At 39.1% G+C, this 15,316-nt stretch overlaps 1 protein-coding gene across 1 annotated transcript in view; it reads left to right on the top strand.

Annotated features, from left to right (window-relative positions):
• NAA25 (N-alpha-acetyltransferase 25, NatB auxiliary subunit) overlaps nt 1-15,316 on the top strand; it is a 33,527-nt gene that overhangs the window by 13,516 nt on the left and 4,695 nt on the right. The window contains exons 11-22 of the mRNA XM_085314512.1: nt 761-873; nt 3,928-4,135; nt 5,000-5,089; nt 6,585-6,765; nt 7,431-7,530; nt 11,970-12,121; nt 12,425-12,550; nt 12,860-13,103; nt 13,326-13,449; nt 13,798-13,863; nt 14,370-14,467; nt 15,175-15,285. Coding sequence (XP_085170638.1) covers nt 761-873; nt 3,928-4,135; nt 5,000-5,089; nt 6,585-6,765; nt 7,431-7,530; nt 11,970-12,121; nt 12,425-12,550; nt 12,860-13,103; nt 13,326-13,449; nt 13,798-13,863; nt 14,370-14,467; nt 15,175-15,285 — 1,613 coding nt within the window. The remainder of the gene's footprint in view (nt 1-760; nt 874-3,927; nt 4,136-4,999; nt 5,090-6,584; nt 6,766-7,430; nt 7,531-11,969; nt 12,122-12,424; nt 12,551-12,859; nt 13,104-13,325; nt 13,450-13,797; nt 13,864-14,369; nt 14,468-15,174; nt 15,286-15,316) is intronic.

The raw sequence follows: 15,316 nt of genomic DNA, 5'->3' as shown, positions 1-15,316 counted from the left end.
GAGCCACTAACTGGATGATGATTTAATATTTTAGGGARAGAACACAAACTTGGAACAAGATTTTTGCATTTAACTCAATGACTTACCAATGCCTGTTATGAAAATGTATGCACTGTTTGGTTTATGAAGAACTTTAAAAGTGTTAGAAGGCACCACGCTGAAGAAGATCAAGTAACTCTAAACTGCTGCAGGGTGTGTAAGAGAAATTTTCCAAAGCACCTACTGGATGTAGGAGCATACAGTCAGTGATTTTGCAGTGAAAAGTGCATTGCTGATACACTGCTTTTGTAGAAAGTCAGTCTTGCTGTTTAGCTGTAATCTCTGATAAAAACTCAAGAGGAAAATCRCCCAATAACCCTAGAATTCATTTTTAAAAACTCACATTTAGAAACCACATTTGAGGAGTCAGTGAAGGAGGGAATATGATTAGAGGAAAATCTTTGCTACTGACTGTTCTTTTTATATTTACATCCAAAAATAAATTACTATTGGATAAGCAGAAACTATGTATGCATGCCTGTTTTGCTGAGCTGTTATCTGCTGAAGTAGCTTGAATGAAGCTCTTGGGTTTTTTCCCCCCGTGTGTCCTTGTTTACCAAACATTGAGCCTCTGTTAAAATCTGCAGTAGTGCAGTTATCCATTTTGTAAATCACTAATCTCAAAGCAAAAAAAAATGCATTACTGAAGATTTCTCATAGTGATTTGACAGGTTCAGCTTTTAATCAAGCATTTAATAAAATGAACTGACCTTTTTGCTAGGTAATCCAGAAGAGCTAATGTTCCAGTACTTCAAAAAATTTGGGGACAAACCCTGCTGTTTTACTGATCTCAAAGTATTTGTGGATCTCCTCCCATCCAGCCAATATACAAAGGTAAGGAAAGATAAAGAAATGGTGGGAAGAACTGCAGAGCTTTTTCAGACTGATCCCTTTAACTTAAGACATCTAGTGGTCATATTAAAAGGCTGGCAGTACAAAATTGTTACCTTTATTAGAAACTCTGAAAACTTGTGCTGCAGAAAACATRATGAATATCTGAATTCTCTGAGTAATTTTGTTGAGGGATTTTTACTGGAGTCTTTTATAGGTTTGATCTTATAAAGTCTCAAACCAAGATGCAGTATTCATTTGGCCTTTTTATTGACATTTCAAGGCATCGGGTTTTTTGAGCAGTTTCTCTGCTGCAGCATTGAAAAACGRATGGATTGATAATGGTCAAGAGGTGAGCAAGAGACCAACTGTAACTTCCAGAACCTCTCCCTGAAACAAGCTCTCTCTGATTGAAAAGACTTTGCAGAGTCATGAGCAGCTTGTTGAATGACTTCAGCAGCTGGGAATCCTGTCACTCACCCATTGTTTTTCTAAGCCATTGTGTAAAATATCAGAGCTGGGTTGGGCTAGAGAGAGAATGCTGGATCAGGCAGGGGCTGCTGCTAAAATATTTGTGGACAAAATATAGATAGTGCTGTTCTCTTTATTAAAAAAGGAATATTCCCCTACTGCTAATGCAGCTCTTCCTCCAACTTCACTAATAACAATGATGGTGTCCCTTGCATATATGGATTGCTGCTGATGCTTTAAGTTGAAAGGCACGTTCTTTCCCTTGCTGGCAACAAGTGTGATCAGTATTAGATGTATCACCATTTCCAGACATATCTCTTAATGTAACCCTTAAACTTCTTCARTGCTTCAGGACTTAATTCTAACTTTCCAGGAAACTAATTCTTAATCTGAGGGAAAAATTAATTATATTTAATACTAATAGTTCAGGCAACAGGCATTTTCCAGTGCTTGTAAACAGCTTGAATTTGAGTAAATTCTGTAAAAATTTTCTGACTGGCCTTGAAATTGTTGTTGATTCACTGAATCAACATTGTATTAGAAGGCCTTTCCAGTGTGTGGCTRTTTTCTTTCTTGGTAGCATGCATCTGCAGCTTAATGCGGCCAAGGAGATAAGTGGTGTTAAAGTGCAGATGAGTGGGGATTTTTTTATTATTTATTTATTTTTTATTATTATTAACTTCACTATATGGGAACAATGCAGCAACTCTTAAGTGCTAAGCAGGGAGATGAAAAGAATTCAAAGGGAATATTTAAGAAAACATATAATGGTTTAAACTGTGATGCATGCTGTAAGAATGCTTTATAAAAGCAGAAGCAGGAAAGAGCTAAATCTTCAGCAGGGAAGATATATATGAAAAGAGGGGAAATACATATGCAATTGAGGTGTATTTTGTTGTTTATACTAGCTTAAATTTCTGGAAGCCTTTTTTTTCCCCACTGTCACTGTTTTTAATTCACATCCTGGACAACTCTACTAGGAAAACCTACTTGAAAGGCACTTTCAAAATGACTAGTGTCATATCTTTTTAGATCTACCAAGGAAAAATGTATTTGCTAAAGCTTTCTGTAGGTCTTTTAATTTACTTTAAGAAAATAGGTTAGCTTAGATAAATTTTTGTTGCACAGCAACAAATGTTGAAGTAACTACGTGATGGAGCAGTGATACTCTTCCCTTGCAGCTGTCCACAGCAAGTGGAATAAAGGCAAGTCAGTTCTSTTCTCATAGCCATTTGTTTAGGATCTATGAACTCTAAAACAARTGAGGCTGTTCAGAAATACTGGTGTATGTTTCAGTGAGGACTCATGTTGGGAATATCACTGGGAAATGAATAGGAGAGAAAAATGGGAGCGAAGTCTGAGTGCTGTCTCGAATGCAGAGCTCTTTAATTGTGTAGCATATTTGCTGGTTTTGGTTAARGGTGTGGAGAAAACAGAAGAAAAGCCTTTAGGCTTTATTGCCCAGGCTGCACATTGTGATTTTATATGCACCTTCAAGCACAAGGAATAGTACTTGAACTACCATCTTTACTACTAATAGCAAAATAGAAGCTGTCTGTCTCCAGGCTGACACTATAACTGAGGCTATGAAGTGCCATATATATATGTGTGTGTATGTGTGTATATATGTATATTTGTATATATATCTATATATATTTTAAGAGCTGTGAACAATGTTTTAGTTCAGTGGTCAAGAATGGGGTGATCTTGTAGGGCCATTAGACACTTGCAGGTATTTCAGAAATAATTGCTGTAATGGCRTCAGTCTTGACTTCTTGGCAGGGTAGATTGGAATATGCAGCTGAGTGATTAGATTGAYCTTGCCCAGCTTGGTAAAACTCTGGTCAAGTTGAAAATATTTGCCAGCAAAGTCTCCATCAAAGACTGGGAGAACTGGAGTTGCTGTGCATGGAGCTCTTACCTAGCTATCACATCTTTTTTGCTAGGGTATGTGTTTGATGCAGTTGACTTTGTTAACTTGGTTGACTCTTAGGGCAGCAATAAAACTCTATTCAGTCTTGACTGTGTTGTTAGAACTCTGCTGGTGCCTATTAAAACTGTAAACAGTGAGAGGCTGATTTTCTGACAACTTAATTCAAGAAATAAGTTATTAATCACAGGTGATGACCTCACTGGCTTCAACACAGTGTCAGGACTGAGAGAAAATTTAATAGCTTGTGCAAACCATAATTTCCTTTAATTGTGCCGTTAAGCTTTTTGGTAACTACTTATTTCAGTTGCATATGTTAACTACTGTGAGTGTTAACAGGTGCTTTAAAAAGTCCCTGGCATGTCAACATACTGGAGGTTTTTTTGTGAATGTTGTTTGGATTTTTTTCCTCCATCTGTTTGGTAGAACTTTCTAAAAGCTATTGAGCTAAAATCATAACTCTGTGCTCACCACTTTTATTAAAAAGCAGACAAAAATTTGGAACAAGCTCTTTAACCACTGATTAGAGTGCAACTTCCAGATTGATACTGACTTAACGGCCTCATTCTTCTTCAATTTGAGGGAGGAAAGGATGCTTTTTGTTTGTGCAGCCCCATATGTCTTGCAGAATTTTAACTCTGGTGTTTCTCTTTCAGTTCATCAGTCAGTTGCTGGAAGTAATCCCTCTGTCAGCAAGGGCAGAGAACGAAATTGCACTACCAGATGATATCAAAGCCCTGCAGCAACACTTGTGTGTGGTGCAGCTTTCAAGGTTGCTTGGTATCTATCATGCCATGGATAAGAAACAGAAGCTGACTGTGGTCCGGGAACTGATGTTAAGATACCGCCATGGATTGCAGTTTGGTGAGAAGAGTCTTGAAGCTAATGTTGCAGTTCCTTTCCTACTACTTGTGAGCAGGATTCAAAGCTTTTCTGGAGGGAGGGAACAACACAAGCTCTTGTGGCCAGTGTTGTTACTGGTGCAAAGCACCAGTGACTCAGCTAGATAATGTTTTAGCTTCTCTTGTACGGTAACATCCTTGGTATTACCAATGAGTTTCCTTTTAGTTTGGTTTATTTTTAATTGTCTATCTTAATCTGTTCTGGAATGTCTAATTTATCTTTTAAGTGGTATATTTGCATCGTATGTTTGGCAAAATTGCCTGACCTTTTAAACAAAACCAGTYTGTTACAGGTCTACTTGGGACAAATACAGGGGCAATAATATTTATTTATACATCTTGCAGTTGTAAGAGAATCTCTTTTTTTCCTCTAGCAACTGTTAGCATATAAAGTGGTCCAGATTGAGTTGTGTTCTTACATATATGTGTRTGTGYGCRCACGCATGTATGTATATTTTTTCAAAATCTTTAGTGCAAGAAGAATTTGCAAAGCTTTGGGTTTTATTCAACATTTTCTTTGGAGTCTGAATAAAGCACAAAAGAGCTAAGGAATTTGAGACARAACAGAATGTGCCGGTCAAGCACTTCAAACAGAAAGAACTGAAACCAAAATAAACAAAGAAATGCCACATTATTTTTTATATTTATATTTACAGTTGTTTCACTTTTTAAGAAAATTACATATTTTATAAATAAACTGTGATTATTATCTGCCTGACGACTATATCATTTAATAATGGTGGCAATGTAAGAAACCAGCTAACAGCACTGTTGTATGAAACGTTTTAACTGTGAAGTTCAAGGGTGACTTTATTTTTCTTTTCAGGGAAATCTTGTTTGAAAACTGAGTTGCAATTTTCAGATTATTACTGCCTGCTTGCAGTTCACTTGCTGCTTGATCTGTGGCTAGAGGAAGGTATGTTCCTAAAATTGTATCTGTCTTAATCCCAACTAGTGTTTTGTTCATACCTGCTCTTACCTGGATGATCAAGTCCTGCTCTCTTCTGAGATACATGTCTGTCTGTTGGACAAAACRTCACTGCCAAATCCCATGGAGTTCTCTGTTATGAGTTGGCTGTTCCAGAGCAGGAGATTATTTTTTTCCTCTTAGATCTGTTTTTATGTGATTTACAAATAGTATTTCTCCCTTGTAATTTTTATTATTTGATGTTTTAACAGAGCGATGTATCTGTAATCATTGCTTATTATTTATCCTGAGTAGTTTGCTTATTGCTTTATGGTTCTGTAGGAAGGCATGGTTTCTGCCTCAGCTTACCAGCTGAAACAAAAAATGGATTTGGGGGACAGAATAAARTAAATGAAGCAGATGGGACATCGGTTTGCTGGGGAGAAGAGTCTTGACAGTTGTGTGAACAKTGTGTGGTTCAAACTGGATGCACCATCCTGCATGGTTCTGATAGGGAGACTGTGCCCCTGTGGCCAGTGTGTGTGGAATAGCTTGTTAGTCCCATAGCTTTCCGTTTTTCTCACTTTGAGRTATTGTAGGAGTCCCTCTGTGCAGTTGGTGTTTGAGCCAATTCTCACTTTATGACCTAAAGAGATTTAATTTTTTCTGGTTAATATCTGTGAAGTCCTGGCAGATCTTTGCTGGCGACTGTTGCAGCTCAGTGCTGTATGTGCTCGGAAGTTTGTCCTGCATTTTCTATGCAGATGTYTTCTATTCCTTTGCACACATTCTTCTGCCAAATCCCTTCTGATATCAGATGCGTTTTGAGGGTGTTTTTCCCTCAATGTCATACTGTATCTTTTGACTCCTCTGCTACTAGGGCTTCTGCTCGGATCTGCTGCCTTGTCGTGAATATTCTRGATTGCACACTTGCTCTGCCCACCCTGCTATACTATATGTGTAGTCTGCCTCCAGTGATGGGTGTCCTTGAGCACTGTTTTAATTCCTGCCTGTGCACCAGTCAGTTATGGCTTTGTCCTTCTGGAAGAAAGTTTAGTCTTTAACTTGGGTAAATCCCTCATAGGTTCTTGGGAGGTCACCAGTGGAGCATCACAGGCTCTTGAATTCCTCTTTCTGGGATGGTCTCTTCCATAATGCTTGGGAGTGCTCTGTGGTTACAAGATAGAAATCTTGAACAACCCAGGACCTGTTATGGAAATTTACTTCTGCTGGTGGCCACGCATGGCTTTGCTCTGTGACAGATGTGAGCTGGATATTCCCTGTGAAGAATTATTCCTCTGCTTTTTCCTTTAGACAGCAATGGAAATGCTGGGCCAGGTGTTATGTTTAAGGGCAGCAAGGTGACTGATGAACTCAATGGGCATGTTTAAGGGGCTGTTTTGGGAGAGGTGTGTGACGTGAGGAAAGAAGCTCGATGCCCGAGTTGTGCTGCTGGTGTTCAACACCTCTCTCTAATCGTGCCTGTCTGTGTCCTTGTCACTAGGTGAAGAGACGGCTGTGTGGCAGTGCCTAACCCTCTTAGAAGAGGGACTATCTCATAGTCCTTCTAACGCTCAGTTCAAATTGCTGCTCATTCGAATCTACTGCAGACTTGGTGCATTTGAACCTGTTGCAGAACTGTATTCCAGCCTTGATGCAAAACACATACAACACGACACCATCGGGTGGGTAGTATATACTGAGAATAATTGGTCAAGGTGACCCTCCATGAGCCAGTCCTGAGATCTACTTCCTTTGCTTCTCAAAATTAACAGATTATCAGACTTTCACAGGATRTTGTGTAAAAAGTGTTTTAGAATTGCAAGTCACACTTGCATTAAGTCTACTGTAGTATGTTCCATTTCTAGTGGAGCATTTGTTTGTTCTGGGTGTTGGGAGCACTAACTACAAAGGATCTATTTTTTTCTTCTGTGAAAGAAATCTGAAATTGCAAGAAAAGTTGATGTCAGTCATAGCTTGGTGTTCTGGTTTGTGTCACTGCTCAGCAAAGCTTGGGAGCACTAGGTAAAATGAATATACCAAATGCCCTTGGTTAGCTGTAATGTGTTCATAACATATTTGTGGGTATCTAATTCAATAAAGCTCTTGCACAATTAACAAGATTGTTGCAGGAACTCCATGCCCCTCTTTCCTGWTTTTKGGGKTTTTTTTTAAATAAGAATTCCTTTCATTAAGATTAAATTTAAATATGCATATTTCTGTTAAATCTCYGGACTTTTCATAAAAGCTAAAGTATGCTGCATTTCTGTAGCCAAAGTTGCCTTTGATGGAATTCAAGATTCTCAAGTGTTGGGTGCTGATGTCTGACTTGCGCTGTGTTGTGTTGCAGCTATCTTCTGACGCGCTATGCAGAGTCACTGGGCCATTATGCTGCTGCATCCCAATCCTGCAATTTTGCACTCAGGTTTTTCCACTCCAACCAGAAAGATGTAAGTTGAAAGAAACCTCTCTGTCCATGTAACAGAGTAATTATGTCAGGATGCCTTACAGAAGTCTGTGCCCTATGTGAGGGCTTATGGGACTGGAATGAGTTAWAACACACAGGAATACTACATGCAACTTTGTGGTTATAGTAAAGGCTGACTCAACCTGTGTTTCTCATTACAAGAAATTGTAATTGTATTGCTGTATGGGACTTTGCTTCTAGGTTTTTATTTTTAAAAGTCAATGTTAATACTCCTCAAAAGTCGTGCGGTTACTTTTAAATGAACAGATTATGGTGTATGCACTAATCCAAGTGAAATGCAATGTCACAAAAGACAAGTCCTGGTGCTGTAGCCTCTAGCATTTTAGAAAGCCGTACAGCAGCCAGGGATGTTCAAGTGTTGTGGTCATACATCTAAGTTCTTTGTATTACAATTACTGAAGCAGCATACTTCAGTGACAGTTGTCCTGGGTACTCAGGGCTGGTGGGGAATGTATATCATTGTAAAAGGTAGTGAAAGAGGCAGGAACAAGGTGGAAGAATTTCAGGTGAGAGGCAAGGGGAAAGAAATGACTCTTGAAAGCCTCAGCTTTACTGAAGGTAGAGCTTGAGATTTGACCTTACTTTGAAGTGATAGAGTCAAATTGCAAAAGCTGGTCTTGTGCTAATGAGAACTATTTGCTTTATCCAATTCACATCAAAAAGTGATGTGAATTAAAAGAAAGTCTATTTGGCTGAGAAGCTTAGAACTAGAATGGAGGTGATAGTGAGGGAGAGTAGCTGAATTCCTAAGACATCAGGTACTTCTTAAAATATGCTCCATGAACTAGACATCTAGCATAATTGTAGCTTGCTGATTAGTAACTGTACTTGTAAATTTTACTTGGAAGGTACACTGTGGTGTACATTCTGATACATTTATAGGGAAAACATCAGTGCTGTCTCAAAATTTCTGTGAAATCATGAAAAATGATCTAGGTAAGAAAATGGTGAACAAGATACATCTTTTGAAATCTTAGACTATTTATATTTTTCAGTAGAACTGTCATAGGGAACTGTAGACATAATGTTTGTCCACATCCCTCAAATTTGCMAGGCAGTCCAATTCTGAGGAGAAGAAATATATGCTGTATATTTATATTTTATAAAGYTTGATCACTGGTGAGAGGTAGGTGGGGAAAAAAAAAGATTCTTTCTTGGTAGGAAACTAAGATGCAATCCAGTTGCAACTCTTCCAGTCATTTATGCACTAAGCAGGCTCCCAAGGCTTTGCAGTCTTATAACTTGCTTTCCTTCCCTCCCAGCACTAGATAAAACAAAGGGATTATCTGTACTCAATAAAGATGCTCACATAGTACCTATAACACAGTAATTCCCTTGCCCTTCTGGCAACTTAGTTTATTCCTGTGTACAGGATACCAGCTGTCCTGTTCCAGGATGTTTTCCTTTCCCTGGAAGGTAGAGATGCTGAGTTAGTGTGACCTGCTTTACTATGTGGAGGGGGATGCACAGAGATGCACRTGAATGGTGCTTTGGGAGCTTCCTCTCATCTGCTTCCCTCAATTACTTGCTGTTTAAGCACTGATTCTACTTGCTCTGGGTTCCTGAGTGCTGGAGTGAAAGYCTGGATCCAAACAGCTTTCTCTTCCTACATACCTATTTCTTGTAATGGCTTCTTACCATTTTTGATGAGAAGTAAATGGTGTCAATTTTGTTTGAAAGTCACTTGGTGGGTATTAATGAAAAGCATGCCTAGAATTAGCTGTCTGAATRAAATATTTGACTGCATTGTGCAAAGTGAAAAAAGTGAACGGAGAAGACTGCCAGATGCAACTTAGCTGCTTGAGAGCACTGCAACATAAAGCAGCAAGAAATCATCTTTCCCTGGAAAAACACTTTGAGGTAATTTCAGGTGTGATTACTGCCTCTGAGCACTACCTTGGAAGAAGGATATTGATGTGAATGATAATAATGGTGCTAACAGGAGAGAAGAACTGATTGTCTCCACAGCTCAACATCTGTACRCAGATAAAACGTGGCTCAGTGGGTCTTTAAGTGCTGTTGCCAAGAAACTGCTACTCCACTAATGTTCCAGAAATGCTGAGAAGGTGGTGCCTGAATGATTTGACCTGCTTCACTACCACATCTTAAAAGGTTGGAATTGCAAGAGGAAAAAAAAAAAGAAAAAAAAAAACAGATACAGTCAGCGTTAGGTAATTCTTCGTGCTTCAAGGCAAGGATATGTCTCTGAACCAACTTGTGCCATGTTTCTTCTGGAGATAAAGTGTGGCAACCAAAGGACCATGAACCATTGTTGTTCTCGGTTAGCAGAGTCAATCTCACGCATATCCTGGACACTCTCAGTGATTACCACCTGAAGTCGTTTCTCATGAGAAACACCTCAAAAGCTTTACAAGTCTGCAAATTGCAGGTGTCCTTAAMACCAACCATGAGGTGCAGATTGCAGGAGGTCAAGGCTCAGTTCAGAGTACTGCTCATCTAGGATGATGGCATATCAAGAAAGGAGAGAGCAGGGGAAAAAAGGGTTCCTTACCCTAAGATGTGTCTTCAGTACCAAAAGGTCAGAATCTACCACCAGTTTCTTTGCTTCTGTGGTTTTGCTGGGGYTGCCCCTTCATGCCAAGGGTCTTGACATCAGCTTCCCATTCAAATCCCATAACAGCATCTAACTGCAGTGTTAAAGGGGGACTGTKCTTTAAAAGTTACCTTTTTAGCTGATTTCAGATGCTGCTTGCTCCCCCTAGGTTGGTGTTTAAGATAACTGGACTATCTCCTATACCAGTTAAATGTACAACACAGTGAACATGTCCTGCAGCATTGAGCGGATGGGACTTTGCCTGAAACAGGAAGCTTGGGGTTTAAATGAAGTGATCTGGCGTTAAAAATATAGCTACTGGTTCAGACTGATCACTTCAGCTGAATACATTTTCCTTCTGACTTGCTAAGCCTAGAGTCTGCAGTGAAGTGAACTGTATCTAAGAGAGGTCCCAGGAGCAACAGTTGTCCAGGATGCTGTGCAATGCTGACATAGTGTTTCTGTTCTGAGAGAGGATGCCAAGGACAGGAAAGAGAGAGGCAGTGTTGCTATACTTGGTCAATACTTAAAAGGCAACTTCATCCTGTTCAAGATAGTCCTCCTTTAAATATGCAGAATCACGAGTAATCTCTCTAATTTTCTTCTGTCCGTCCGTCTTTAATTTCTCTAGATACTGCAGGCAAACAGAACACCAACGTGTCCCATGGGGATTTAAAAGCCACGTCGATGCAGTTGAATTAGCACCCATAGCGCAGTCCCGCAGCCTGACATGAACTCTGCAAGGCTGTTTAACAGAGGGTATGTTGTTGAATATTTGGCATATTTTTTCATATAATGCAAATAACCAAATTTCTCGGGGGAAGAAAGAGCTATCTAGAAGACACGTCTTATTTTGAAAAAAAAAAAAATAGTGGCTTTCATCTGTGAGTACTAGCTTCTAGTCTCTCAGAGCCTTCTAGGCAGGTGGAGTCTGTTAGTATAGTACACAGTTAACTAGCAGGGTTTTTTGGTGCATTTTATCTTCAGTGCATCCGATAATCTTATTCAGAAGAAAATGTTTGATTTGCCAAAATTTTTCATTCATGGAGTTATTCTGATGTAAAATGTAGTACTCTGCACTGGGAGCATAAATTGTTCCTTCTGTCTCTACATTTAGAAATTTTCATTAAAATACAGTGCTTGTTTGGGGCTCCTTCATCATACAGACCTCCTTCTGGAGGTYGCTTGGGCTGATGTAGAATACAGTTGAGTGCCTTGTACTGCTACATTTCATCAGAGGGGAAGCAAACTATCTTACGGACCCTGACAGTTTCCTTTGTTTTCTAGATTGTATTGTAATGTGTATGCACTGCGTGATGATATCCTGTGATACTGTATTCAAAAATCTAATAAAAAAGAGGAAAAAAAAAAGTGTGAGTAATTTTTTTAATTGATGTTGTGGTAATGTGTGATGCATATCCAAGTTGGTTCCAGAAAATCTGAGATACATTTATTTTGCTTGAAAGTACTTCTTAYAATGAAACAATGTTTTGAATAACTCATCTCCCAAAAAATATATCTTCCAAAATCAACTTCTCCTTCCATTAAGTATCTTTCAGTCTTTGTGGTGGCAGCAGCATGATGTTTTCTCAGCGCTGGTTTGCTTATTAAATAATACTGCTCAGTAGAGCATCTGGGTGTTCTTAAATTTAAGCAACAAAACTGCTGGGATGACTTGGGCAAGCAAAACTGCAGGCTTGTCCCAGAGAATGAGTATCTGCTAGACGCTGTACCTMTAAGTTAATTAAAACTACAAAAATGCAATTTCTTCAGTGATCTTRTTAAACTCTGGTTGTTCTGAACTTACAGAAGTAACTAATACAGCGATGGTGTGTGTTTTCTTCTAGACCTCAGAATATATCATTCAAGCCTACAAATATGGTGCATTTGAGAAGATCCCAGAATTCATTGCATTTAGAAATAGGCTGAACTCCTCCCTTCACTTCGCACAAGTTCGCACAGAACGAATGTTGCTAGACCTCTTACTTGAAGCAAATATGTAAGTACAGCAGCAATACGCACAATACCCTGGGCAGTATAAAAATTGGACATTTGTGTATAGGCAGAGCATTGGTCCTTTGAGGCCTCACTCAGTAACACTTGCACCTATCCAGTAAAAGCTACTTTTTGCTGCTTCTAATTTACTCTGCCCTCCAGCATCCTTGACAGTATCCTAGATGTATATAACATTTCTGACATTTTTACAGTTGAGCTATACTGAAGAGAATATGACCTGTTAGTGAGCTGGGCTTTTTCTAATTAATATATGTTTGATTTTAATGTTGCTAATTCTTACGTGCAGATCAACCAGTTTAGAAGAAAGTATAAAGTCCATGAGTCTGAGCCCAGAGGAGGATGACATTCCATGGAAAGATTTGCGTGACAACAGAGACTTGACAGTCTTGTTTAATTGGGATCCAAAAGACAGGTAGGTAGAAAAACCCTGACTGTGGAATCGTGCCGTTTTGATAATGCTTATGGGGAAAGAAAATCCTTTCAGGGCAACTCCCATACTTAAAAGTTCTCTATACTGGCTAACTGCAAACTTAACGAGCATCATTCATCACTTCTAGCAGTGCTGCCATCTTACATATTAATACAGTTTTCTGAATTTCTGACTACTCCTTCCTCTTCATACGTTGTTCCAAAACTTTGGATAGGCTTTTGTACCTGAGCGAAGCTTACTACTTTGCAAATATGAAGGATTTGCCTGAAAACGTTTGGTGCCTTTCTCCAGGGACATTTCTGAAGAACATAGGAAACTCTCATTGGAGGAAGAAACCCTGTGGTTGCGAATCCGATCTTTAACTTTAAGGCTAGTAAGCGGACTCCCAACTCTTAGTCACACTATTCAACCAAAGAACTCTGAAAAGACTGCAGAGAAYGGCGTCTCATCCAAGATTGATACAATTCGATCTCTGCTTCAACAGCTGGAAGCGGCAGTGGATTCAGGGAAGAAGTTTCTAGAACAAAAAATTCAGGTATCCGTTAAGGAAAAAGCTATTCCCAAATATTAAATGAACATGAATGCAAGCAGAGAAACTGAATGCACCTTGTAACATCCAACAGGCTGCAGAATGCACTTAACTGACCCCGAGTTTGTAGTGTGTGAATCTGACTGAGAGATGTGCCAGAGACAAACACTGTTTTCTGGATAAGGAAAAGCTGCAACACCTTTATCTTTTTCTTTGCTTCTTGCCTAGTATCCTGTCCTTGGCCCTCCTCCTACCCGAATGGCTGGCTTCTTCAGTAATGGCAGCTGTCAATGCCAGACTAGCTTGTTTTATCTTGTTAGTGATATTTATGAACTAGATACCAATGGCTTAGGTAAGTGTTTGAGGGGCAGGGGGCTTAACCAGACTGTCGCATGTGGTGGGAGGGAGTGGAGTATGTCTTCATTCAATTCAAAAATTACTAGAGCATTAGACGATTTGGATGCAAACTGTTAAATGCAAATTTTTGAATGATGCTAAGTTATCCAGGAGACAATAACTTCATCTTTTATGAAAGTCTGTCTTTCTGGACAGTGTATACTGATGTAACACTGGGTCCTTTTTGAAAGCAGTTATATTTGTTTTTGACTTGCTAGTATTAAATTACATTTAAATGTCTTGGTTTTTTGGAAGCAGAAAATATACAAACTTACAGTTTAAAAGTGCATATTTTTTTTTTCAGAAGATTCAGCAGAAGTCCAGGAGAGGATAGGGAATAGTTTCAAGTCTTTATTAGAGCGATTGACAGGTAAATAGTAAATAAATGCTGGTAATTAAGGTAATGCTTCGTACTATAAGGTTGTGTTCCTGAGAGTGTGCTGCAACTATGAGAAGGTGCATTAATGCATCTGCAAACTCCCTTGAAAGATACTTGAGAGCAAGGCTGAGAGTCCTCTTGTCTTGTCTGCTTATTAAGTTGTTGCATGCCATAGAATGTCATTATGTCTTGTCATTTCACTACCTTGCAGCCTAGTCTTCACGATTGTTGTCTCCCTGGTACTATGTCCAGGTGTGTTTATAAAAGCTGGAGAGATGCTATTTTTAATGACCTATTTGTGTGTTGCATATTGAGAAATTCGGGTGGAATTCCAGAAACAGACGTTGTTGAGAGGCTTTGGCCAAATATGTTATTAATTGGTTAACAATCAGTCCTCTGACAGCTTTGCACTTGACAAGAGATACATGCTGCACAGCAAACTAAGCATTTAAGTTGATCTACATGTCCTGAAAAAGGCTTTTCTTTTCTCTTTTCAGATTTGTTCAATAAATGTAAAGGTGACTTGATTGAAGTCAGAGATGGCACCTTGAAAACTCACCCAAACCTGTTAGAAAACTTAGTTTTCTTTGTTGAGGTATTTTCTTTTCTTTGTTGCAGTTTAGTTTCTTTGAAGACTTTCACTCACCTAATATGAAAACAAAGTTCCATCTGACGTCCCAGAGCTGCACAAACTCAGCTCCTTTACCACTTATGCTTGTGGACTTTTGCTATTCCATTGACTGTTTATGTAATTGCACTTGGGCTGATATGAATATAAACCTTAATTTTCATCTTCGGACTAAAGTAGAAAATACGGAGCCCTGAACCATGTCTCTTGACCAAATGGTGGAGTATTTGGGGCAATAAGAGCATTTTGAGTCATGGCCAGGCACATGTAGTTGGACATTTTTCTGATGCATCCAAAGTTACTTTTTTTTAGGGTCCCTCGGTAAATCAGTGGAGAGCTTGGCTCCCGCACTGGGCCCCTTGCTCAAGCTAAGATCTGAACTGCCTTTTGGAAGTGTCTTTGTCCATTGATGAGCTTAGAGTGAGAAATCCATCAGAAGGGAGATGGGACGGACACAAGTCTTGGAAAATAAGTTTGAGTACTTCAGAGTAGAAATGCTGGGACTGAAAGGCAGTGAAAGTTCTTTGATCTTAGTCACTTGTGGAAGCAGTGTTCTTTGTCACATCTTTTAACTGCTCTGAGTCTTTTCAGTAGATAAACTAAAATGAATTTAGGAGTACTTTGTAAATGCAACTTTTAACATGCTTGTACCTTTTTCTTTTTTATTTCCCTAGACGATCTCCATCACCCTTTGGGTATCAAGTTACTGTGACAGTGTCCTCCGACCTTTTAAATCCAACTTGCAAAAAAAGAAGAAGAAAAAAAAAGAAAGCAGTGTAGCTATGGTAGAGAGTACTCCTTTCTTCTACACTTCCC

The sequence above is a fragment of the Rhea americana genome, unplaced genomic scaffold, assembly GCF_003343005.1.
Source record: "Rhea americana isolate MKP2758 unplaced genomic scaffold, rheAme1 scaffold_405, whole genome shotgun sequence".
Classification (NCBI taxonomy): domain Eukaryota; kingdom Metazoa; phylum Chordata; class Aves; order Rheiformes; family Rheidae; genus Rhea; species Rhea americana.
This window is presented reverse-complemented; position numbering and strand designations above follow the sequence as displayed.